A 27,930-nucleotide genomic window follows, 5' to 3' on the forward strand; every position below is an offset into this window, starting at 1 on the left:
ACGACACCAAGGTTCCTCACAGTTTTACTGAAGGTAATGTTATCCAGAGCAAGCATCTTGTTAGACACCATATTTCTAAGATTTTTAGGACCGAGTACAATAACCTCAGTTTTATCTGAATTTAGAAGCAGGAAATTAAGGGTCATCCAGGTCTTTATGTCTTTAAGCCATTCCTGCAGTTTAACTAATTGGTTTGTGTTATCTGGCTTCATGGATAGATAGAGTTGGGTGTCATCTGCAAAGCAATGAAAATGTATAATGTTATAATGCTATTAGCTAAGGGATCCATTCGCATGAATAAAATGGAGTCTATTGGATAGATATGATGCAAACCACTAAACCACTAATAAAGCATGCTCTAATCACTGTAATAAAATATTATTGTCAACAGCATAAAACACTGAACTCAGGGCTTTTAGGACTGTTCATGAAATGTGATGAATTCTGAATCAACTGCCGTCAGTTGGCTGTTGTATGACTGCTGATTTTTTTTAGATAGATGTCTGTAGATTGGTCTACAATTAAATAAGATGCCTGAGTCATGTGACAGCTTTTCAAGTAATGGTTTAATTACCATCATTTTAAAAGTTAATATGGCTTAATATACAGATGAATCTATGTCTAGTCTGCAAGAAATTATGTATAAAATTGCATCATTATATTTCATTATATATAATCACTGATTTGGGAAATAAAAGGCATCTATTATTTTATTCTTTATTTACTAAATGCTTTGCATAAATATTTCAACAACATTGGATTTTTTTTAAAACTCAGATTTGAGTGTAGAAGGAGAACAGAGCGAGCACAGTGATTAAAAGCTGCTCATTCACCACAAACCACTGCAGTGAATATTCCTTCAAGATGACACGCGCACACATGCAAACACGCTTCTCCTCAAATGATCCCTTCGTCTTTTACCTTATAGGCTGTCAGGCTGCCAACTTTCCTTCCTGCCTGTGCATGTGTGCAAGTGTGACCTCGGCCACCTTGCTGTCTCCCGCCAATTAAAATTCCAGTGGTAATTAAAGCAGATCAGAAACGAGGGAACACTGCAGACAAGGGCGAGAGACTACGCATGGTAATTACGGGGAGGAAAAGAGAGCGACAGAGAGAGGGAACAAGAGAGGGTGGGTTTACACACTACATTTTTTCTTCATTCTAAACTGGTGTGCTGCAGTCTTGAAGCATTATGATTGAATACATACTGTGGGCTGAATCACTTAATAATTTATTGGTTATCTATATGAGGATCTGGATCTTGGTGCAGTTTAGAATATCCAACATCAGATATTGTTTTTATAAAATAAAGAATGCAACGCAACAGCGAACTCTACACAGTGTTGCATGACAGCTTATCCATTACTGTGTCTAAGTGGACACTCTGTGTGTTTTTTGGACAGCCAGAGTCCATTACTGCCTCTGTGACACAAACTGCAGTCCATTTATGTGGCTATGAGGACAAGTGGAGGTGCCTAACAAAGACACCCACATATTTATCATCATTTCTATGAGGACTTCTGTAGATTATCAATTGTTTACAGGGCATTATTTTTCTGTATGGAAAGGAACAGTGTATTCTGGTCTCTTAAAGTTACACCTGATATTCCTTTTTGTCTCAGTGTCTTTTTAATGGCCAGCAGGTGGCGATTTGCAAATAGAGGTAACATTGTGTAGCAGTCTGTGAGAAAAAATTGATAGTTTGCTCTTGATTATGTATTTAATTAAACACCTTTCTGAGGAGTTTATGTCTCAATCTCTAGTTTAATGTCTTATTAAATTCCTCATGTTATTCACTGTCTAAGTTTCTGCCCTATTTAAAGTCAAATAGACATTAAAGGGTTCGCTTTAGGATTTAACTCTCATGCCATCGAGTTGCTATAGCAAATGAACATGCAGTGTTGTTTTCGAAGCAGTAAAATAAAATGCCAATGGCCAAAAAGCTCAGAATGGGAAGACTCAAACAAAAGCTGGAGTGCTTTATATTGTCTGTGTGTGACAACTAGCAGTTGTCTTTAAGCACACCTTGAATTTACACATTTTTATATCTACATCACGATCAATGACTAGATGGCTGAAAATTCAAAATATTTTCCATTATTCGATTTAGAGAGTATTCTCATTCAGCTCTTAAACCTCTGATCCACCAAAGTAATGCAGGTACACAGTCTTGAAATGGATTCATGCAAAACTGGCCAATAAAACGCTGAATCTGTCAAAATCAATTCATCAATAAATAACAGATGGATCCAACAAGATTCTGCTTGCCATAATTTTCTTCAAACTAAACCTGCTGGTTCCCGAGGCACCAAGGGAGAACTGGGCTCCAACCAGCATTGACACCAAGTGTTGGTGTGAAACAAGTACAAGAGTCACTTTTTTTTCCACTGAGGACACCTGTGAGGGATTTACTGTCTCTACATGAACACGCTGACTTACCAAAGTAACAAAGAGAGTCCGTTTATTTCAGTTTACCCTGCAGTCAGTCTATCTGAGCTTAAAGCATCAGCGTTAGCTTCAGTTTAATCGTACATATTAACACCTGTCAGCAAAATCAGAAATCATTATAACATGACTGCGGTTCATTTATTATTAAACATTGCTAAGGTGAGACTAACAGTTATATATTTTCCCCATTAAGAGGATAAATTATTGTTTATTAAAATCAGCTTTCCATTTGCTATTACTTATGTTAATAAACCGGCAGCTGTGTGATAATTATATCCAAGCATGTGTGGGATTAGTGCCCTCAGCTCTGGTGCCAGAGGTGACAGAGGAGATCTATAAGAGACTGGGTGGTGACAGTGATACAAGGAGTTGGTGGGGGGGAGGTGGTGTGGGCGACACAATGTTCACATCGTATACTAGCAGTTGCCATGGGAGACAGGCTGCATCCCTCCTGGTCCTCATACTGCAGCATCCGCACAGTGCTGTCGCCATGGTGACATCCTCCAGAGAGAAAGCGAGAGAGGTAAAGAGAGAGAGAAAGAGAGGTAGGGGAAGGAGGGAGAATCAGAAGCATGGAGAAAGGGAGAGAGACAGTGACTCTGAACCTGACTGTCTCCTCCCCAAACTCATTCAGCAGCACTGAAAGCACTAACTGCGTCTCTGCCTCAAGGAGTTATTGATCCCAGCAGAACAATAGGGAGAAATAGGGAGAAATTGTGAATGGATCCTCAAAGCAGGAGGTTGGGTTTGGGGAATAAGACGAGACAAAGGGATAAAGCTTACTGCCAACAAATCCCATATAAACACACAAAATCTTCCACATGGGAAACTCAAACTGCACATAAACAGCACACTAATGTAACACATTGTGGTATGTAGTATTCTCTAGAGTGATATACACTCCAGGGTTTCTCATGCACACTGTACTTGGACAGGTTGCTTAGGGTTTGTTTTTTTTTTGTCAGCCACCAAAGTAAAATTTGCAATTCATTTGTATTTTTATCTGTTATGACGACTGAAGGATTGGTGGACAATACCATTATTCTTATTTTGAAATTCAGTCCCTCACGAATCAGCAACCTGTCTTGCACAAGAACACCACTCACTTTTTCACATTCAATGTAATTCGGCTGTCTCAAGTCCCATTTTATGCCCACCATCTTGAACTGCAGCTGGAAACAGCAGCCCTTGTTCTTTTGAGATGCGCTGTGAGCTGGAGGTCCACTCAAACCAAAACCTGAAGCAGCTGGAGAGCTGCTGCCACTGCTTTGTAACTAAGCAAGGCTGCAAAGCAGAACAAGGACTGCCATCGCCTACTGCAGTCCAGCACTGTACTGGAGTCTGTCCATGAGATAAGAAAATTATATATAATATTATTGACTGATTTAAATAATAAAATGTTGGTTCTTTTCTTATTGCTACTGCCAAAAAAATCCAATCTAATTTTCTTGACAGAACATAGTAGACTGTATACAAAGATGGCCAAATCCTCTGGATCTGCAAAGTCAAGACAATATAGCAGTACCACAAGCTGCAGTTTTTCCAGTGGCTAATAGGGGGTGAGGTTTCTGGTTCCAAATAAAAGGCAGACCTTTGGTAAATGAAGCTTATGCTCACATGGTTTAAGGTTTGAGTAAAAAGAAAATGATGACAATGGGAATATTATCTCATTTTCTAACTAAAAAGACGGTTGTTTTGTACATTGCAATCCCATTTAGAGTCAAATTAACAATAAAGCATAAAACATGACTGCCACTTCTGCCCCGACTTCACTTTTCAGACCCAGAAACTACATGCAGCCTTTATTTGCAGCGCATGTCACACACTCAGGATCATCACAAAAAAGAGTGCAATGTTATTGAACAGTCTTTAATTACATAGAGAAAAAAACGGTGAAATAAAATAAATAAATAAATAAATAAATATTTTCCCTTTCACTGAACTACCTGAATCACTGTGCTGAACTACCAGCAAGCAACAGCAAAACAGAGTTAATCTAGTTTAAATGCATCGACATCGCAACTCCTTAAGCCTGAATAAACACTTTGAGTAACAGTAAAACCAGAGTAATGAAAAAGGATGTAAGGGCAATACTACAGCAAATCCCATCTTTGTCGTCTCACCAACATGAAACCGTTAATAAACAGGTGTGCATTTCCTATATTGACACTCTTTCCCCCCCGTTTGACTCTTTCTTCGCCCAACACTGAAATTCCCGAGCTTCCTCTGTGCCCTTCGCTGCGCCATCCGTCTGCCCTGCCAGCGATTCACCATCATGCCCTCCTCATTATCTCTTTGTTACCACGGGCTTTATCGAAATGCTGTCCTTAGCTGTGCACCCTCTGCATGCCGCCCTCCCCCACGCACACACAGACCAACCACCTACACTTAAAAAAGATATTTTATGCTTATTTTGGACATACTCCAATGAAATCCAAGTGCTTGGATTTCATAATAAATTTCTCTCTCTCTATATATATATATAATATGTATATAATCTCTATATATACATTTATTATGAATACACACACACACATACATATATGTATATATGTATATCTATATCTATATATATATATTCTCATATTCAGATTTCAAATAGATCTTCTTTGAGGGAAAACCTCTGTGATCCATGTCTACTTCAGTGGAGATACAGCAGACTTGCTTTGATATATATTTCACCTGGTTTTTATAATTCATACGTGTTCTACCAGGATTTGTGCAGAAAAAGTTTGGTGGTTTCATGTTGTTTCACTTCTATGTTTGTGCATACATAACTTCCTCAGGTTTGTTTTTTGTCTTTTTTTGGCAAGAAAAAAAGTTTTTAATGCTTTTTTTAAATTTTAGAGCTCCTCTAATTATGTTGGTAATTCACTATTTCCAGAGGTGATAGAGATCTGAGGCACAAACCATCTGTCCTACAGCCCGAGTGATGTGACCTGAGGACTTCGCAGCGCCACACTCCACCAGATTGGGGTTTTTTTTCTATCTGCAGCCTCGTGACAGAGGGACGAATTTACTGAGATGAAGGCTGTGACCTGCCGATCGAGGAGGTCTGAAACCGTGACATGAGCCCATTTAATGTTGGTAGGATTCGTTTTCTCAGCTGCTGAGTGAGACGTTTGAAGCCTGTGAGCCACCGCCAAGAAAAGTCTGCAACTTTTTTGTTATTCTTTTTCACTTTTCTCTCCATTTTATCTGTTCAAATCCTGTATTGTCATATTTCACAATATACACAATTTGTATCCATTATTTTACTTAAGTACATGAATACAGAAAGAAAGAAGGGGCAACGGCATAGAAACAGAAAGATACAAAGAAGGCAACAACCATGTCTTACAACTTCAAACATCGCCAATAAAAATCCATCCCAAAGATCTGCTGAGGTTTTCAATACCATTATGATCTCTTGCCAACATGTTTTTTTTAATATAATATCATTTCTAACGTAGCTTCTATGTTTGAGGAGGAAGTGTCTTTCCTTAGTCATAGGGTCAACGATTCCAACTGATCGAGAAAGTGGCCAAGATTGACTGGAATGTATAAATATTCCTGCTTTGCATTTCGAGCATATGTCGCTGGACATCAAGTGTAAGCAAGCCCAATCTTGTCTGATCTCAGATGGGAGACCATTGGGAAATACCAGGAGCTATAAGGTTGGGGGCAGCTAGAGCAGGTCAGCTACTAATCAGAAAATTGGTGGTTCAATCCCTGGCAAGATACTAAACCCCAATTTTCCCCCCATGTGTGTGAATGAGGCATGTTGTATCCAAGTGCTCAAGTAGAGCAGAACAGCATCATGTAAAAACTAGTCTATTTACTATGAAGTTTAGAGGGAGAAAAAATAAAATGTAATACATAGTTACAATGTATCTACGTTCCTTTTGCCAAATAATCGTCGGATTATTAAACGCATCATTTTTAAATTGGTTGAATATTTTATAAAACACAGCTGCCTAATGCACCATCTCAGGAGAATCCAAAAAATTCCCTCACTGGGTTCTTGTCCATGATAAATTGGCCTTTGGTAATACAGTCTGTCAGTGGTAGATATGTCCAAAAATTCTCTGTCTTCGCCAAGCCATATTTCTGAAACATGTCAGTGAAAGACAGGATCACTCCATCCAAATGAAGGTCTGTTAATTTGAGCTATTGTTTCCAATGCAATCAATTTTACCCTGATCGTTACGGCAGGATTGTGCCATAGCGGCGCACAAGACTGCAATGCCACAGCCCACACATCTGTATGTGTACATTTACCCAAATAGCTCCAGAATGAGCCAGTACTGTCCATTAGTAACTGGGTCATGTGATAGACCATGCAGAAATCTTCAATTGTGATCTAGCTTAAGATTTCCAGTGACATTTTAAAAGAATCCTGAACAGGAATGCTAATGATGGCGGATGTGACACAACCTAAGAGTCAATCAACACCCAAAATAGAAAACATTCACGTGTAATGAACCTCTTTACTTTTGCACCTCAGATGATTAGAATATACTGATAATTTGTCCAACACAAAGAGAAAAATCCACAGTTTTGTTTAAGAAACTTACTCTCTGTCAATCTAAAAAATTACCTTGAGTTTTATGTGGACCAAAAACAACTTCTTGATGAGCTTTACTGGCAAAAGCAAGCAGTCAAAAAGTTGTCAAAAAAATTACCATTAGATGTTCCCTTCTTGGTCTCTCAGCTGCTGCTAAATTGATCTTAGTTTCTTAGTAAACTAGTGCATTTACGATTTCACTTTAAGCTCCTGTTGATGGCTCACTAGTAAGCCTCTTCTCTCAGCTACATGACCTTGTAATACCATACAATTCGGTATGTCGTTTACAATTCACAGGCTGAGGTGTTTTATCTGTCTCAGCGGTCTTTGAAGTCGAGGCTCCGGGGCTCTGAAACGGAGGAAACCAGCTGGTGGTGTCATTAACATCTCCTAAACCCCTATTTAAAATGGACTGTTGAAAATTTATGCAAGTATTTCCCTGACTATATTCATTTTTTTCCACTTTATTTCAGGTCATATCCTTCTTTAAATTGTCTTTTAGCTTACAACTGTTCATGTCATCAGTTTAATTTTATTTGAATACTCAGTTTAAAGGACCTTGTAACAGATTATTTGCTGTCCAGTGCTTAAATAAAGATGATTAGTTCCACAAGTGTCGGCAGGACCGAGCCGATGACGTGTGCTGATTAGGACGATATCCCAACCTTTCATATATACAGGACATATTTTAGAGCTCCCTCAGACCTCAGCTGCACTGGCTTCATTTAAAGCAGCTTCATATCTCAGGCACAAGGAAAATAAAGACCAGCGCCAGCTCAAAGACACTGACATGACAATATATTACAACACCTAACATTATTCTAAGAGTATCTAAGAGCGTCATTTACACTGTAGAAAATATGTCGAGCATCTCATACCTGCGGTGTCTGGCGTACTTCCCGCTGACATGACCGCTGCCATCACAGCCGGGGGTGGGACAGCTGAGAAGGAAACACACATGGTCAGAAAGAAACAAGCAGCACATCATCTGTCCTTCAGCAAGTCTGGATTTTATTTTTCCTGTACCGCACGCAGACCATCTCAATCCAGCACGCAAAATATAATGATATCTGAGGTTCATCCAGGGCTGCACGTTCAGCCTATTTATATCTATCATTCATGCCCTGCTGCAGTTTTTTATAGCTTGTATAGCTTCTTAAGACTTTCGCTTACATGTGTTTTTCTGACTTTTTACATTCTCCAAGTATTTCTGTTCTCCTTGTGTACACACTGTTATGCATTTTTTAACAGTTAAGTATGCTTTTTTGCATCTATGACATGCATCGAGAGAAAATATCCTCATAAAGGTTACAATACAGTCAGATTAATGCAAGTTAAATAGATGCTTATAAGTATGTTATTACCTGATACCACTACACTTACAAGGGTTTTAATCTGAAAGAGTAGCTTCTGTACACAAAGCAGTCTCTAATGGCCATGAAATTTGTTCAGTATAAAGGTACAGTGAGTTACTTTTTGAGGTTATTTAATAGAACAAATATTGTACACATAAATATACACTGAATAGTGTGTAAGTGCGTCTTCCAATAAACTGAAGCACTCTCATAAACTCAGAATTAATACATTAAAACATTAAAAACACATAGGTGTGGGCACCGCTTTGTGGAAGCTGCCATGTTGTTCCACCATCTTGAATACAGTGGACGAGTTAGACCGCATTTTGTGTATGTGGCTAAAGACACATATGCAGTATGGAAAACATGTAGGAGAGGAGAAATCGTAGGTGTTTTACCTGTGGTGGAGGCAAAATTTAAATTCTTGTCTGCACCTTCAGACCCAAGATATGAAGGATCATAGCTAAGTTTTATCATTTGAGAATGGTTGCTCTACAACAAAGAAGTGAAAAAATAAAGGAAAGCAACAACCCGACCAGCGCTGGGAAAAAATGACATTAAATACAGAGAGAGAAAGATTTTAACCCTTTAAGACCTACCATAGAACCCAGAGCTCATCTTTAAATTTTTACATGCTGTAGTGCCATTTTTGGGAGTACTTCAAGTTGCTATATCAATACAACCATTATATCCCAAATTCATTCAAGTCCATAGTACCTACATGAATGGCAAAAAAGCGCAATAAACTAAAAAAAAAAAATCATTTTGGGGGTTTTTTTTACACATATTTCTATTTTAGAGAATTTTTAGAGAGATATCCCTCAAAACTGTAAATGCCAAAAAGTTGCACAGGAAATTTATTTTGAGTGTCTTCATAGTTTTATTTTTGAGATACACCAATTTTTATGTACTGCGGGAAAAACAAAACAAAACAAAAATATTATAATCCAAACTTGCAAAAAACACAGGCATAAACTCAAACATGAATTTTAAAAGCACCAGCATAACTTCGTAAATGCCCCATAGGAAAAAGAAATACATTTTCCACAAAATTACGTCACTGCCGGTTATCATGCTTGCTCTGCAGTGGCCACCACCACAGCTGAGATTTTACACTTGAATTTCGAGGGATAGGAAACCAGAATTCAGTTGAATGAAATCTGCAATATACTGACATCTAGTGGTGAGATTTCCAACACTCCACCTTTAAAATTATTCAGCTTTGTGTTGCCACCAGAGATGGGCAGTAACGCGTTACTTGTGACACGTTACTGTAATCTGATTACTTTTTTCAAGTAACGAGTAAAATAAGGGATTACTATTGCAAAAACGGTAATTAGATTACCGTTACTTTCCCGTAGGAACGCTGCGTTACTGCGTTACTAAAACCTGATTTTTTGCGAGAATGTCTCACGACAGTGACGTAAGCGAGTGCGCCGTTAGTGACAACAGCTGTGTGCAGATCAACAATGGATCACATATCGAGTGCAGGAGAGAGTATGAGCGTGCAGCGTTTAAAGCGTGGAAGTACTGACCTTACTTTGAGTTTGATTCCATAAAAAGTGACAAAAACATTAGCGTCCATTGTGCGTGGGAAGAAAACTTCTTTTTACAGCGAAAAAAAACCCTAAACTTCCAAGCAAGCTCCGAGTGCGCCATGACGTAATGGGAAATTCACAGAGAAAGTCGCGGATTCTTCAACTGACCGCGGCACAACTGCACCAGGGTAAACCTCCGCCTATGCCAGTCCTGCTTTACAGGTGAAAATAGAGCAACAGCACCGCTGAGTCTTTGACTTTATTGATTTTCTGCTGTGTTTTACTTGCATCTATTTGAAAGAGTGAGTGTAAACACAAAAAAAATTTTATTTTATGTGCTGGAATGTGCAGAAAATAGCTTTAAATGTTAAACTAATTTATTGAAGTCAGAGAATGTTGCATATAATTAAATTTTTGCTTGATGCATAAAGTTAAAAGATTAAAACTGATAAAACAAGTTAAAAAAAGAGACTTTTCCATTTGATTACATTTTGTATGATGGATTATGCAGAAAAAGTAGAATTGGGCTGAAAGATCTATCGCTTTATCACCTCTTCAGGTTGTAAATCGTGTTTTTAAAAAGTAACTAAGTAATTAATTACTTTTGAAAATAAGTAATCAGTAAAGTAATGGGATTACTTTTTGGGGGAAGTAATCAGTAATTAGTTACTGATTACTTTTTTCAAGTAACTTGACCAACACTGGTTGCCACCAGTTACTTTGTCCAAGTCAAGATGATCCTCTGGAAAAAAAAAAAATGCTGCATAATCCTGTTTATACCATCATCTCTGAACTCCACAGGAGGTGGCTTCTTCTAAAATTATTTGAGATTGTACAGCAATATCCCATTTTTCACGTGTTGGGGCCTCTAGTTCTAAAAGGTAAATGCTGCAGGAGAGAGAGTAACTTTGAAAAAAGCAGCCCAACTGGGAAGAAATGTGAATTACCACAAAGTCAAAATTTATACAGATTTAAAGTGAATAACGTGGACATTAGCACAGAGAAAAGGTAAAAATGGAAAACTACTCACAACCGTGTGAAGCTGGTGTAAACTCAGCATTAGTAACATCCCACATTTGTCCACATTTAGCTTGTTGTGATCTGGACTGTCTTATCTGTGATTTTTTTTTTCACCACTGGACTCCATTGTAGTTCCTCTAAATTCAAGGCCACTGCTTTTCATTGGATTATTCTTACAGTCGGCAATCAGACAGACAACAGCGCTTCAACTCAGCCTCCTCATTCATTTCTAATCCACAGGGGCACCAATACAAAAGGCTTCAGCCAAAAATGCAAGGATAACAGTTTTATTTTTTTTCCTTCAGCACATATGATGACCTTTTCCAGCAAAACTGTGCAGTGCTGGCCAATCAAATACAAGCAATTGTACATAAAAGCATAATTCACTTACTAGGCCCCGAAAAACTGACTGAAATACTGACGACAAACAAATGTTTAAATTTTATTATCACCTTACATCCTGCTCATCAAAGAGGTTAAATTTTTTATATAGCACCAAATCACAATAACGGTTGCCTCAAGGCGTTTTATACTGTAAGATAAGGACCGTACAATAATACAGAGAAAACCCCAACAACCAGAGGACAGTAACAGGAAGAAACTGGCAGAGCCAGGCTCAGGGAGGAGAAGCCACCTGCCGCAACCAGTTGTGGTTGAGGCCAGAGATAATAATAACTGATAATTAAATGCAGATTGGTGTATAAACATATAGTGACTGAAAAAGAAACAGTGCATCATGGGAATCCCCCACAGCCTAGGCCTATTGCAGCATACTTGAACTAAGGGAGAATTCAGGGTCACCTGATCTAGCCCTAACTGCTTTATCAAAAAGTAAAGTTTTAAGCCCAATCTTAAAAGTAGAGATAGTGTCTGTCTCCCAAGAGAGGTTACAACAAAAGATTTGGAAACTGAAATTTCACTAGCAGATCAAAAATCAGTTTATGCTCATTGCTTGCACGGATTAATAAATTTTAACTGGTTATCGCAAACAAGTGTAACTTCTACCCAATATCATAAAGACATATTTATGACCTAATAACAGTTGTACTGAGATGCTTCACAGAAAGATTCTGGAAAGATTTCAGCATGGCATATGAGAAAATTATCTCAAAGGAAATTCCACTAGAACCAAAGCTGTTTCTACAGAGCTGTTTCTACCGAGTTTCTACCTCAGTTGTTTAAGAACCCAAAAGATAAAAGATAATATTTTTGGAAAAGTAACTCATAGATCTAATCATGTAGAGTGGGCTTTTTGTTTTCTCAGTGTGGATTTTTTTGTCCTGAATAGATCGTTATTTGGTTTCGATATTTTTTCCATTGTAACAGCAGAAAATAAGGAAAACCATAATAGGTCTATTTTGAAATTTCATGCTTAGGGACCCACAGCACCTAATGGTCTGTTGTGATACAGAAAAACTTCACAGACTCAGACCTGTCTGCCGAAAAACGAGCTTATTTAGAAGGTCCCACCAGAAGGATCCATCCATCCTCTTAACAACTAACGCGGTTCACACCAACAAAATTTTGAATCACCAGTTAACTTAACACACGCGTCTTTGGAGTGTTGTAGAAAACCAGAGTAGCTGGTGAGAATCCACGGGCACAGAGAAACAGGCAAACTCCATGCAGCCAGCATGGTGGATTCAGACCCTGTTACTATGATGCAACAGTGCTAACCACTGGACCACTCCTCCCACTGAAAGAAAAGAAAGTGCCCTATCTAAATTAACAGTATCACTTTCAGTTTCATCTTCTTGTAACCACTGCCAGTGTGGCTGCTGTCTTTGTTTTATTGCTTCATGGATATCCCGTTCAGACCGCAGGCACGCGTGCACCTGCGATTTCAGTATGGACCTCATGTGCAGTGTGCAGAAAATTTTGCGAGACTTGGCTCCGTGCAATATTGTCCTCTTTGCCAAAATGAAATTCAAATTTAAGGGATCCAGCGGACATGACAGAAACGCGAGTGTTTGGGTCAGAGAGCAGCCTTTGACAGAGCGATGTAAAGTTGTTAGTCATGCTGGAAGCAAAGCAGCGCAGCAAGAGGAGATGATGTTTTTGTCCCAGGGATTTAGCTTGTTTGTCTTCTCATTACATGAAAAAACCCACACACAAGCATGCACTGTTTGCAGATTACTTTGCACGTGCATCTCTACTTGTTCCCTTTATGATTATCAGTCTTCCCTTGCAGCATCATAAAACCCTGTGAAGCACTGGCTGTTGGACAAAACCTTAAAAATCACATCTGTGATCCAATTTTGATTTCCTGGATTATGTTTTGCATCTTTCTTTTTTTTTTTTATCAGCATTTGTTCTGGTTCATTAAGACAGATGTGGAACATTTTCATCTGTCAGCCGCAGCTTTAACAGTTCTTATCTCTTTATGTATTTATTAATTAATTTTTTTATTTCTGCATCACAGCTGTAGATTTCTCCCGAGCTCTGAGTCACGCTTTCAAACCTCTTTGCAGTGAAGACACGCAGACCGTTCAGCCAAATCACGCTGCCTGCCTTCAGGGACTCCACACCCAGCACGACCTCTGACCCCGCACTGCAGAGCTCCACCCACCCTTCCACCCACCCAACATCACCTGATCTATATGCTTTGCAACCTCGGGCTAAAATGAGAGCTGCTCGAAAATAGAGGTGAGGCTCACGAGCGCAGGGAGGCAGAGGAGGTGGAGAACAGAGGGGAGGAGGTTAAAGAGGAGGAAGAAGAGTAGGACTGCAGGTAGGTAAATGAGAGGAATTGGAACAAGGAGTGGAAGTAAAAGAGAGGGAAAATGAGAAGTAGGAAGACAAAAAGAGAGTGACGGAGAGGTGAAGAAGAAGGAAAAAACAGCCAAATGGAGGAGGAATGGCAGGAGAAAGAGGAGAGGAGGAGAAGGAGATGGTTTGTTCAAGGTGAGGCAGCTCATCACCCGGTGTGGGAGCTGAGACTGATAGCACTGCATTATTGATCCCACCACAGCTTTGTGTGTGTGTGTGTGTGTGTGTGTGTGTGTGTGTGTGTGTGTGTGTGTGTGTGTGTGTGTGTGTGTGTGTGGTTAGAGCCAAACATACACGGTAAAACTTTTTTTTTTACAATGCATCAGTGCGACCTTAACCTTAACGAGCCCGAGTTTGAAATTACAAAATGTTGTTTCTCTTGTGCGGTGAGATATTTCCACTTGTTTCCACAGCAGCTGAATATACCTTTGACTTCAGCATTATTCTCCCGGTCACAGTGTAATAATCAGTCTTACTGATGTCAGCACAGTGACATACAGTACTATTGAAATCAGTTTCAAGTCGCTCTCATCTGAAGAGCATTTTTAGATTCATTGTGAGATTGAATGGCTTGCTGTGTGCTAACCCTCCCTGAGTTAAAGTTTAGACACAGTCATGTGACGCAATACAATGGCTTTCTTTAAATCTGCACCCTCTGATCTTCTGTTTCTCTGATTATTGTTTGCAATTATTCAAATCCACTGATTGAAGTTGATTGAAAATGACTGATTACCAACAGCAGGGCTGCATTAATAAAGAAAGAAGTATCCCATTCCCACTCCTATCATCTATCAGTATGTCTCAGATAGGTGGACACACAAACAGAAAAATGTTCACCCAATCTGTTTTTTTTCCACCAAACATCCAGTCATGCATTATAATATCAAATAAAGGGGACCCATTATACTAGCTCCATACTTTTCTTGGAGTATGCATGATTAATATTTAAAAACTATTCTTCTTTATCTTGTAGTTGTACTTTACGTATCCTGTCCGTTCAGTCAGCTCATCTCCTCAATCCAATTCATTCTTCTTCTGTTTGGCCAGCTCTTCTCAAGGGAGCTGCTCGTCCACAGAGCTCCCGGCACACAGTATTTGAGCTGATGTTAAAGGCAGAGGAGGTTCAGAGCTCTGCAGTTGTTCAGTCACCAGAGCATTCTGTGCAGGTTGGCACTCCCCAATCCTGCCACTTTGCAGCTGAGTTGCCACAGCACTTCCACTTGCTAATAACATCAAAATCAGTTGATCATGAAACATCGAGGTGGCGTCCTGTTAAAGCACCACGCTCGACTACAACGACACATTCTTTCACCAGTTGTTTAAGGCAGACTGTGGCTGGGTTCTTGATTTTATACCTGTGTGGCAATGCAGCTGAAAACACCGGAATAAGAGGTGTGACATTGCCTATTTAAACTTCAGTTAAGCTTCATCATTCTGAGATTAGAATAGGAGCGTGATCTGAGTTAATGCAGAAAAAGCTAACAAAGCTAATAAATTTGCATAAGAAACTGATCTGACACATCAGGTCAGGGTCATGTGACTTGATGCACCCTTTGTCCTCTTCCCCAAAGGAAATCCAAATCACATCGTGGGAGCACATGTTCTTGGCTCAGAAATGGACTGCAAAAGGAGTCAACCTTGAAGGGGATAACAGCTAGATTACAATCAGGTATGATTTTTGCTTTCTTCCTTTTGTTTTCTGCAGCCAGAAACATATCAGGCACACCGGGATTTAGACGAGAGTTTGTCCCCACAGTGTGCTCATCAAATGTTGACATTTCCTGGGTACAAGCTGAAATTGCAGCCCAATGGTTACACCAGAAGAGAGTTCAAGGGGGCCACCAAAACACCATCCGCAGGGAACTGTAAATGTCCACCATTAGCTGTACTCATTAGTCATCCCAGAAATTACTGCAGCTAAAGTTAAAATTCATCGCTGTGGTGCAGCATTAGCTGCAGCTCTGATTCCCACTGAGCTGACAGATGTGATGTATTTATTTAGCAATTTAAATTAAGTCATGGTAGAATTTTCATTTCACTCCCCCCCCCCCCCCCCCCCCCCAATCTGCCGCATCACACCGCAATGACAAATTTATTTGTACATGTTTATCCCCGAAGATTAGTCAGATTAGTCAACAACTGTGATGAAAAAATAAAACTGACGAACACATTTAAGCGATTGGTCATGATGTTCTTATAATATTTTGCAGTATTTACTCTGTGAATCATTTCCACGATTTACTGCTGACTTTGTCCTGTCCGTGTCTGGCCCTCACCAGCACCCATCAGATTTAAATTCAGGGTGAATCACGCCGAGTTTTCTGCTCCTTCGCTCCGGGCTCACGCGGCACAGGCAGGACATGTTGTTTACAGTAAAGCGCTGACCTGGATCAAACTGGGTTCGACCATAATCTGCTGCACACACCAATATTTGTCAGTTTTACTAAATGAGATTAAGTGAAGCAGAAACCTGCCCTTCTCGCACACACACACATTTACACACACGCACACACACACACAGGTAGCAGTGGTATTCAGCAGTCACTGTCAGGAGCTGCTGCTGATTCTCTCTAGTCAGTCATCAAAATTTAATGAATTACTGGCTGCATTTAATTTAAATTAGCTGTTCGTGTAATACACAGCGTTGGACAAATTAACACGCGACCGACGGTATTTATTTATCGCCTTCGAGCTCAGCTCAGGCTCAAAAATCTGATGTACTGCATCAGGCCAATTCCTGTATTTCACAGGCTGGACCCCAGCAGCAGACGTGGTGGGCCTGAGAATAAGAACTGCAAGATGATGGATAGAAATGACATATAACTGATTATACAGGAAAAGTCTCTCAGTAATATTTTCTTTGATGAATGCTAGCTGCTGCCTCAATACAAAGCCAAAATGCAATAAAAAAAGAAGAAAAAAAAGAGCAGTACAGTGATGGATGCACGAGATCAGCAGAGGTTTACCTACCTGAATAACTCCTGTGTTACTGCTTCCACGGCGGCTGCAGACAGGGACACAACACCAAAGATTAATGTTAATGCTTTCAACAGTCACGAGCTAACAATAATAAACACATCCACTGTAATTGTGCTTCAGATGATCCCACTGTAGTTAGCATGAAGTGGAGGCAGAAATACAACCTGTAAAATATGTTAAAATTTCCCCATTTACTAACTGGACATCACTAGAAAGGTATCTTCTAATTTTACTGTTGTAGACAAACTTACTTTCCTTTTTATAATACAACAGGTCACCGAGGATTATAAGAGAAATAATAGCCCACGCTAAAAATGATATATAAACCTAATCCTGCGTGCAGGTTAACAGGTTGGGTCCTGCTTTCAGGCATCATTGTGCTTTTCTACCTTAACTGAGCCCTTAGAGATCTTTCTAAGGTACAAGCCACATTGACCCGCTTACACACACACACACATTCATTCATACATCTCTTTATTATATGTCCTTTATCATGCACACAATCACACTGCAATGGATGCATCACAGGCAATTTGGAGTTCAATATCTTGCACAGGGACACTTTGACATGGAGACTTTTCACAAGGAAAAGATGTTGAAAGATTTGTTACATTCAAATTTGTGTGAATAAAAGTTTTGGGACAGGAGCAGCTAACATATTAGATGTCTAAATTGGCTTTTTCCTAATACACGGTGATTCATTCAGCGGTCTTGAGCCACTCTGGCAAAAAAAAAAAAAAACATTTGTAAAACCTGACAGGCAGATGGACAGACACATACCTCTGACTCCTTTGGATCGCGTTCGATGGCGTTTTTCAACTGCATTCACCTCCATCTGCAGAGGGAAAACGAGTTAGCTTCCTGAAACTGCAGTGGCAGAAGTAGTTGTGTTCATATTTCCGTGAGGCACTGTGCCACCTCTGCTTTAAGCTGTCCTTGGAGACATGAGGACTTTAATTCCCATTTGCATCATTCACATCAGCATCAAAGTCATTAATTACAAGCGGGAAAGCCAAGTTTCCAAAAGCTCCGACAGATACTGTTTAGACTAAATAGTGCAAACAAAAAGCTAATGTGGATATGTCAAAGTAACATTTAATTTATATAGACAGTTCTGCAGTAAAACAGCTGAATGCGTGATTTATAGTTCTGCATTAAACCCACCATAAAGGCTACGGCGTCACTCTATACCCCAGCCTAAACTGTAGCCTGGCCTGCACCCCAAGAATCCTAATAGGTCTGTCTGTGCAAACACATTAAGGTATATTAACTACCACAAAGACCAAACCTCCTGAAAGAAAATGTAATAGTGCAGCGGAGTGAGCATCTGCTGAACATTTAGACTCAATCAGCCCTGATTTCTTCTCCCCTTCCTGTGTTTCAGCTGTTGTTCAGCTTAGTTTTTCTTGTGATTGCAGAAGAACCCAAACACACCAGTGCACAAGTTTGCAAATAATGATATCACCAACTACAGCAAGTATTTAATGCATTACTCTATCTTAAGATTTCGGTTTAGGTTCTTTGTTCTCATGTGGCTGATATAAAACCACTTAAACCACCACTTGGAAACCACTCTGAACAACTCTTTATATGGACTACTGAAGCCATTACAACCATACACACCCTGTAGACACACTAATCAGTCAGTCTTTAACCTGCTAGCTCTGGAGCTCCCTGTTTCCTGCTGAATACTAGGTGAGAGAAAGCCCATCCGATCTGACTCTCTTGAAATTATCCGGATTTTGTGCACAAAAAGAGTTTAATTGCAGAGATTATCATCAGATTGCTGCTGGAATTAAAATTTTTGAGGTTTTAGTCCCAGGATCAGAACAAATCAACTATAAAAAAGCAATTACCACCATACTTTGAGCCAAAAAGAATAGAAACACCAGTCAGTTGTGACGATACCTGGCTGTAGCTCAGTGTGGCACCTCTGTATCTGCTGTTGGTCCTGTAGCTTTAGACTTCAAATTCAAATCTCAGACACCATCTTCCAGAGTCATGATCTGCAAAAAAACAAAAAACACTTTCTCAGTTCTGCTGCCAGACATTTGTTGTCTGCAGCTGTTTGCTCTGAAGTAGTTTCCTTTAGCGAGACACTATGTGTGGAAAGGTGGCGAACTTCATTGTCTCTGTGAAATGTATAATTATGAAGCCTAATGACATTTCACGACTCGAGAGACTGGTACCAAATACCGTCTAAACATTTCACTGATATTTTCAAATGTGAGATTTAATTCATCCAGTCAATTAGGTGTTTCTCGAGAGAGGTCCTTGAAAGTCACTGCTAAACACATTTCAGAAACCCGTAGCATGACCTGCAAATTATGGATAATAAGGCCATCTACACAGAAATCTTACCCCTGGAAGGATAACGTGCTTCAAAGACATACCTGTCTGAATTATCAGCATAAAAGAAGAGCATCTCCCTGCACGTTTGATGAAAAAAGGTGCAAGTCTATGTAAAGGCATAAAAAACTATGACTCCTAAGGAGCATCTGAGCACAAGCAGCATTTTAGTCAGCAAGTAACAAAAACCCAAAACTCCCCCACGCCTCGACTAGGGCTGGGCCATATTATACCGTTCACGGTAATACCGGTATAATGTTAGGCAACGATAGGAAAATGAAATATCGCGATAGAATGGGAGTAAAACGCGCATGCGCGGTGCCTTTGTTTTCATACGCACATGGCCGATTGTTGAGTGAAACAGATGAACCAGAATTGGTTTGTAAAAATGGTGCAACTTCCGTGATGTGGAACTGGTTTGGTGTTTGTCCGTCAGATACACAACAAAGCACATTTTTTTGCAGAACATGCAAGCGGCCGTTGTTATTGTCATATTTGTCGGACTAAGATGCTCTTAAATCTGGGAGTAATCTGGGTCCTAAACTCTGTATGCTTCAGGTCAAACAACACTGCAGCATCACTTAGAGTTAAAAACTGTCTAAATTCTTTCATCTTTAATAAAACGATCAGCATTGCTGCTTTACCAGGTGTAACTATAAAGTTTAACTTCCAGGCATCCATGAAAACAAAATGTATTACATTTAACGGAGTTAGAAGTTAGCAGGAAGCTAGCGGAAGTTAGCTCGCTAGTTTCGCTAGTTACCTAAGATAAGATAAGATAAGATAAGATAACCTTTATTAGTCCCACACGTGGGAAATTTGTTTTGTCACAGCAGGAAGTGGACAGTGCAAAAGTTATGACGCAAAAATTAGAATACAATAAGAATAAATACAGTACACAGCTGTACAGAATAGAATAAAATAATATACTATATACAGTAGAATAAAATAGAATAAAAATATACAATAAGATAAAAATAGAATACGAATGCTATATACAACTGAGTAAAAATACAACGATGCCAGAAAAGATTATTGCACTTAGTGTTATTGCACATGTGTGGATGTGTGTGTTTGTTCAGTTAAAGTCTTTGTTGTGGAGTCTGACAGCAGTGGGGAGGAAAGACCTGCGAAATCTCTCCGTCCCACACCGTGGGTGCCGCAGTCTCCCACTGAAGGAGCTGCTCAGTGCTGTCACAGTCTGCTGCATGGGGTGGGAGACGTTGTCCAACAGGGATGACAGCTTAGCCGCCATTCTCCTGTCACTCACCACCTCCACTGGGTCCAGAGGGCATCCTAGAACAGAGCTGGCCCTTCGGATCACCCTGATATAGCATGTTCTGACTGAGAGATTTCTGAAAAAAATCAAACGTACAGCTCTGCTATCACTTCCAACATAAATGAAGACAGGAAACTAAACAGCAGTGATGTTTGTAGGGTTACTGAAGTTGGGCTAGCTGGTATATAATGATGTGCTACGTGATCGCTAGCGACACAGCTATGTTAGCATAACATAAACAGTGAAGCTGGAGGACGAACACTAACACTTTTCCACTTATAAAAGTTAACGTGAAGGTTCTTCATGGTTAGAGACAAATGCAATCGCATGGCAGGATGCTGTAAACGGACCAAACTTCAGTCAGGAGAACAACTGAGATAATCCATCCACAATACGAGGTTAGTCATTAATATACTGCAACAACATGGGAATAGAGCAGCTGCCAGAGAATTCAACATTAATGAATCAATGGTACAGAAGTGGAGGAAGCAAGAAGAATGAGTTTAATAAAGTTTGATTTATCTGACTGCTTTGTTTCGCTTAATGTGCCTTATAATCCCGTGCACCTTATGGTCCGAAAAATGCGTACTGCACACTGCAGTTTAATGTTGCAAAGCACCTCTTTTTAACTTCAGTGGATATTATACATGGTTATGCTCAGGATATGTCAGCCCATTTCTACTGGAAATGCCTTTTGGTTAAACTTTCAGCAAGGAATTTGCATTTGCACTGTTAAATTTTTATAAAGCTTTAATGTACATAAAAACCAGCTTCTTGTTTATGTGAAAATAAATGAAAGGTTGTCTTTTTGCACTAGTAATGTTGTGGAGTTGTATTTTGTCTCGCATCAATTATATCGTCGGTTATATCGTTATCGCAAATTTTCAAATATATATCGTGATAAATATTTTTGGCCATATCGCCCTGCTCTAGCCTCGACATCTGTCACCTTTAAAAGAGGGTCAGAGCCTCCCCGTTTTTAACGCAGAAGAAAAGCACTTTGAAACTGCGCACGAAAGGTCTTCTCCTAATGACTTTGCACACGTCGGCGTCGGTGTCTGCAGGCAGACATTTGTGTTCCTGAAACAGTCGTGGTATTTATGTGTTTTCGAGGCTTGAATTCCTTCCCATCAACACATTTCTCATCAGGCCGCGTCGACATCTGTTGAGTTTTGCACATGTAGACGAAGCTGAGATTTTGCAGGGCTCAAAACTCGACGTTTCGGAGGCAAGAGGCAAGAATAATTAGATCGATCACACCAGAGATCACGTTTCAAGTCCTACACTGAACCACAGATTTATTTTTTTATTTTTACACTTTCACAGTAAATATATTCTGTTAGGGTTTGAAAGTAAAACCAAATTTGGTCACTGTTTTGATTTGTTATTCCTTCTCATGTTTCTGATGTTTATATACTTTGTCTCCCTCGGTTTTGAACATGTGGTACTTTTGCTTGCCTCCCTTGTTTCCACTTCCTGTTTCACACCGAAAAAAATATTCTTGAAGCAAAAACATTTTTAGTAAAATGTAACTGAAATATATATATATATATATAGATATATATATAGATATATAGTCTTTTATATATATATATATATATATATATATATATATATAGATATATAGTCGTATATAGTCTTATATATATATATATATATATATATATATATATATATATATATATATATATATAGATATATAGATATATATATATGCATTAGGGGTGCAACGATATTCGTATCGATATTGAACCGTTCGATACAGTGCTTTCGGTTCGGTACGCATATGTATCGAACAATACAACATTTGTAATTTATTTTATCAACTTTCCTTCTGACGATGCTGTCTGTGTTGAGCGCTCAGTGAATCTGCGTTCGACTACTCCGCCTAGGCTGCACTGTCAAGCGCAGATCCACTGAGTGCTCAACACAGACAGCATAGTCAGAAGGAAGAGCGCAGGGCAAGCTAGCAAGACAGAAGTTAAGCTCTCCAGATCTGGCGTTTGGAATTATTTTGGTTTTCATGTGACGTATGACCCTGAAGGTAAGCGAGTCATGGACTAAAGTAAAACAGTATGTTGGATGTGCCGTGCAATGCTCAATTACATGGGTGGGAGCTAGTGTGTTAGCGCAGTTAGCTCGTTAACGTGTTGGCCGTCTAGCCCCATGCACGGGGCGATCGGCGGTAGCTCGTTAACGGAGATTTGCCGTGTTATGGCGTTAAGGTCATTTCAACGAGATTAACCTGAAATCACTAGTGGGAACACAACGAATATGACTGCACATTTACGCCGACATCATCCTAGTGCAAAGACAAAAACAACAAGCATGCTACTAACTTTAGCCGAGTCATTTAGACAGCTGTTAGCACATGATTCTCCTTATGCTGCTGAGAATATAGCCCAGAAGAAGCGGATAGTATAGCTTTTATTTTGGAAAGAGACATTTCTCTGTAATAAACTCTCTTTTCCAAAGATGAGTGATTCCTCAATCAGATACAGGGCTTGCAATATCGCTAGCCCGACGTCCTGGGGCTAGCGATTTTTTTCAGTCGGGCTACCAAAATCTATCTCTTCCCTGCCCGTCGGGCTATTGTAGGAAGGAAAAATATATGTCAATGCTTTTGCATTCTTTCAGAAATGTAGCTGGGTAATTATGTCATTGGCATCGGTGAGCCACTGTCAATATGTGACATATTGAAGTCGCGTTTGAATTTGCGCTTGTTTTTTTGCTTTCACTTTGCAATCGCGCGAACTGTGTATAGAGAGCGACAGCACTGATCTGTGAGTGATGAAAATTTGTGCACCAATTCCTCTGACATCGTCTTATTAATCGTTAGCTTACTATGCAAACATGACAAGTGAAATCTCCCGCAGCAAGCTTAAACATGTGAGAGGTTGAGGATATATATTTCATTTCTTCTGAGCCAAATAAGACAGGTCAGGGTGAAGAAGTGACAGCCAAAGAAAAGCTTACCACAAAACGGAGAAGTTATGACAAATCAGACTATAAGGCAAAAAGAAAGTGCAGCTTCATGGTTTCATGGACAAAAGAATTTCTGTGGCTGCAATATGACGAGCTAAATAACCAGGGCTGCACATAAGTGGTCCGCAGGTGCGCATTCGCTGTCAAAATAAAAAACGCGCACAAGGGTTAGGGTTAAATTTAAAAACTGTACTTTTGAGTTAAAATATATATTTATAATTTTAATAAATGACAAATTAAAAAGGCATGAACATTTTTTTTGTATCGAAAAAATATCGAACCGTGACACCAAAGTATCGAACCGAACCGAACCGTGAATTTTGTGTATCGTTGCACCCCTAATATACATATATATAGATATATAGTCTTATATATATATATATAGATATATAGTCTTATATAGTCTTATTGAAATAATGGGAATAATGGGATAATGGGATTCCCATGATGCATTTAGTATTTCTTCTTCAGTCACCATGTGTTAATAGACCTCTCTGCACTGAATCATACTTGTTATTAATCTCTAACATCTCTTTACCAGGTTTCTTCCTGTTAAAAGGGAGTTTTTCCTCCTCACTGTCGCCAAAGTGCTTGCTCATAGGGGGTCATATGATTGTTGGGTTTTTCTCTGTATGTATTATTGTAGGGTCTACCTTAGATTATAAAGCACCTTGAGGTGACTGTTGTTGTGATTTGGTGCTGAATAAATAAAATTGAATTGAAATGATTAATTATTATGAAAAATATGCTTGTTATTACCAATCGAGTAGATTTCATCTGGCCAGAATCCATTAAATTGAACCCTTAAGCCTTTATGTAACAAAACTACTACCTCTCCTCATTAGTTTCATCTTCATGTGCATCATAGCAGGTCAAGGATTGCACTGGAATATTGTTAAATATAGTTAAATATCAGAATAGATTCATTTTAGGTCAGGTTCTTTGCCATAAACCTTTTAATGATCTTATTTTGTTGTGAGGAACACCACAGAGAAGACCCATGGATGTAGTGAAGGAGGACATACAGGGGTTGGTGTGACAGGGTGAGATGAAGGCTGATGGTCTGCTCTGGAGATCCTCAAAGGGAGAAGCCGAAGGAAGAAATCTCTTATATGATGTACTGCATTTTTAAATAGGTAGTAGAAAGCTGAGTGCATGCCATCAACACTAACTTGTCCACTGTGGGAATTGTTGAGGGCCACTTAGATGCCAGAGAAAGTATAGTGTGACTACAGCACACAGTATGATAAATGAAACTGGGAGTGATTTAGGGCAATGTTTAAGATTCTCATAATGTGCTTCTTCTGTGAAATATGATGCAATGTTAAAAAACCATTAATGCAGCGCTGAGATCAGTAAAATCCCAACCGAACCAACACACTGCATCTTTTTGACATTTTAAGCAACGCAAAAACCACATCTTGCGATGAAATGAGCCCCCCAAAAATCTCCACAGCATCTTGCTGCGAGCATTTCAATGCAAAGAGCAACATAAGACGGAGCGAAACAAGAGTGAAACAAGAGTTTGATCATGAAGACGTGAACACAGCAGCTCCGAGTGCGTCTCTCCTCGGCTGCAGTGCAGCTCAGGGGGGTTTGCAGCCTTAATATAAATGTAAATTCTGGACAGCCTCGCCTGAACTCTCAACCAGCTCCCATTATGTTTCCACAGCATACCGAGGCTGGGTGCATCTAAGGCCGCCACTTCACTGAGGGCGCTCCAACGCGCCCTACATCAAACACAGTCTTCCCTCCCTCTGCTGTGAAGAGCTGAGCCGAAAAAAAATTCCTCCACCTCCCCTGGAAACTATACGACTGAGTGGGCTGCACGCTTAATGTGCGCGCAGTAATGTGAGTTTGAGCGCGTGCAGAGGGTGCGCTAACCTCACTACTGCGCCTTTATGAATGTGCATTTCTATAGGCTGCATCCTCTTTGTGGTTCTCTTTGTCTTTCTGAGGACCGCGCTCAGGTTTTGGACACGGGGACTTTCAGGACTGCGAGGACATTTCTGGAAAGCGAGGAGATTTGTGGAGAGGTATATTCGTAGACGGAATGAAGGGGGAAATAACAAGTAGTTTTGGAAAGTGAGGAAAACTGGGACAAAATAACAGTAATGTGAAATAGAATAATAAGAGGAGGGGGAAGTCAGAGACTTTTTTCGAAAAAGGAAAACATTATTGAAAAGGGAGGACATCTGGAATTGTTAAACAGCAAGTCGTTATAAGAAGAGTGAAAGAAATACTGTAAAGAGAGGAATTAAAGACATTTTGGCACTGACATGAATGAAAGACATCAAGTGGAAAGTGTGAGCTATTTTAGAAACTAAGGACATGCTAAACTATGATGAATATTACAACTATGTAAAGTTGTAATATTTTTGTATTTTTAATCAAGAACATGTTTTGGTAAATAAGAAAAGAATGAGACAAAATGTCAAATTTTGGGAAACTGATTTTAACATTTTATTATTTTTGTTTTCTTTTTCTCTTTCTGTTTCTTAAGGGGAAGGGCATTATTATAAGTCAAGGATAATGAAAATGTTGTTGGAAAGAGGGCTTATTGAAATAAGAGAAGATTTCTGTTGAGTGAGGACAAGGACTTCTTTATAACAGGGAGAAGAAAAAAACTTCTGAAAACAAGGAATTGAGGAGATTTTGTGGAAACCGATTTTTAATTCTGAAAAAATCATTTTAAAAACATTTCAGAAAAGGGAGGAAAGAAGAACGTTTTAAGTTAACTTATTATAACTTATTCTTATTTCTGAAAAGTGAGAGCATCTCTACAAATTGGGGGGATTTTGAGTAGAGTCAGAACAGACTGTGTTTGGAAAGAAGACAGATTTTGGTGAACAGCATTTTTAAAAATTAATTTGAATTGTGATTTTTTTAAATTATATTTTATCAGATTTTTGGAGAGAAGAAATAATATTAAAGGACTTACTGGGAAAATGGGGAAATTCTGATATCAATATTATCCAATAATCTTATGCTATATGAAAAAGGATATTTTCATATAGCATCATTTTTGGTGAAGACGGTAGAATTATGGAGAAAGAAAGGCTGTTATAGACGTTTGCGAGTGAGGAAAAACATTTTCAAAAAGAAGGGCATATTTGAAACCATTAGAAATTTATTTTTTGAGAGCAATGACATAAATAGGAACATTTAAAATGACACTAAGTTGGAAAATTACATTAGAAAATGAGGAACTTCCCGCATTTTCTTAGAAACTTCTGAAAGTCACACGGCATTTGAAAGGACTCAGCTGGAAGGAAAGGTGTGTTGTTTTCATAGGATGCACTGTAGGTTTGCAAATGTATATTATTTTAAAATAGCAGCCGTTTTGGAACATCAAGTTTCATAATTTCACTATTTTGTGGTTTTAATAATGTTATTAGCTATAAAATGCATAATGTTTATGAAACCCCTGCAAGAAGAGCATACAAACATATGTGTTTGGTTGTCTAATAATAAGAAATATTAAGCTATGGAGTAGTAATTACCGTGTAATAATACAGTGCGCCTCTTAGATGTCCATTAATTTTGCTATGAAAGACCAACCTGAATTAGTAAAGTGAAAAATGGAAAGAAATAGAAGCTCTCAGCCAGCGAGTGTATGTGTCACTGTGTCCTATATGGCTGGATTGGCGCTGTGTGAAGAGGAGCTTCCTGCTGCTTAGTATTCAGTCCAGCACTCTGCCTGTCTGGTACAATATGATGCAGAGCTCCCCTATACTGAGGAACACACTTCAATATAAAGCGTGTACCCTCACACACACACACAGTCTTCCAAATGCACACAAATTCATTCGAGTTTCACGCACTTTTGGGTTACAGCAGAAATGTACATTACGGTGTTCTCATTTTTGTTGCACTATTTTTTTTGCCTGAAAACAATCTAAAGGTGCCACATTAAAAAGAAATGGTGGCTGCAGATTGCCCTGTAGGTCAAAGCCATCTCAGCACTTAGTAACTATATCTGTGACGGGCTTGTTTTTTTTAGCAAAACTGTGCCAAAGTTCAGTACAATGTAAGAACATCATGGAGGAGGCGGAGCAAGCACCATCAAATCATTTACTTTCTATATCAAGACACCATGGGGTGCAATGTCATAGACATTAGAAAGGAGAGGCATGGCACTTAGAGATGGCCTGCCCCCCCAACGAGCCAATCAAAAACCGATCCTTGAAACACATGAACCAGTCACGTTGTGGCATTCATGCATGCACACAAAAGAGATTCATGAGGGTTGTATGCATGCTAACCGTGTACTGCAGGAAACATGTGGCTTACTGTATCCATAACATGAACTGCATTTGTTCAGCACCCTGGTGGGAGGAGCCAGAGACCCCTGATCATGTGCAGAGCCTGGATTGAGCTGTTGGTGAGACTGTGAGAGAATGAGACCTGAATCAGCTGATGTTTTTGTACAATAACTGTACTATGTGTAATGAAGCCATAGAGACCCTTCAAGTACACAAGAGTGGGCTGAAAACTGACGAGTTTTACATGCCTGGCGTATGACTGAAAATCAATCAGTACCACAAAAAAGTGCTTTAAAATTGAAGTTGGGACCACCTTTGAAGCCAAATGTTTGAAGTCCAGGGTTCTACTCCAAGCTGAGGGATTTTTGATACAAGTAATGGAAAAGTCCTGCTGTAA

At 39.3% G+C, this 27,930-nt stretch overlaps 1 protein-coding gene and 1 long non-coding RNA gene across 2 annotated transcripts in view; one reads left to right on the forward strand and one right to left on the reverse strand.

The window, feature by feature from the left end:
* The window catches only part of myt1la (myelin transcription factor 1-like, a), a 93,362-nt gene that overhangs the window by 51,329 nt on the left and 14,103 nt on the right, over positions 1-27,930 (reverse strand). The window contains exons 2-5 of the mRNA XM_085381652.1: positions 18,564-18,661; positions 17,436-17,490; positions 16,647-16,680; positions 7,873-7,935 (exon numbers count right to left, since the gene is read on the reverse strand). Of these exons, the coding sequence (XP_085237778.1) occupies positions 7,873-7,935; positions 16,647-16,680; positions 17,436-17,490 (152 nt within the window). The 5' untranslated portion in view covers positions 18,564-18,661. The remainder of the gene's footprint in view (positions 1-7,872; positions 7,936-16,646; positions 16,681-17,435; positions 17,491-18,563; positions 18,662-27,930) is intronic.
* LOC146652740 (uncharacterized) lies at positions 13,556-27,208 on the forward strand. Its single transcript, XR_014907545.1, has 3 exons — positions 13,556-13,811; positions 15,248-15,345; positions 24,941-27,208. It is a non-coding gene; the product is annotated as an uncharacterized LOC146652740 (long non-coding RNA).

Source organism: Rhamphochromis longiceps, linkage group LG15 (genome assembly GCF_057381845.1).
Source record: "Rhamphochromis longiceps isolate RC_006_pf linkage group LG15, R_longiceps_female_GT1.1, whole genome shotgun sequence".
In the NCBI taxonomy this organism is placed as follows: domain Eukaryota; kingdom Metazoa; phylum Chordata; class Actinopteri; order Cichliformes; family Cichlidae; genus Rhamphochromis; species Rhamphochromis longiceps.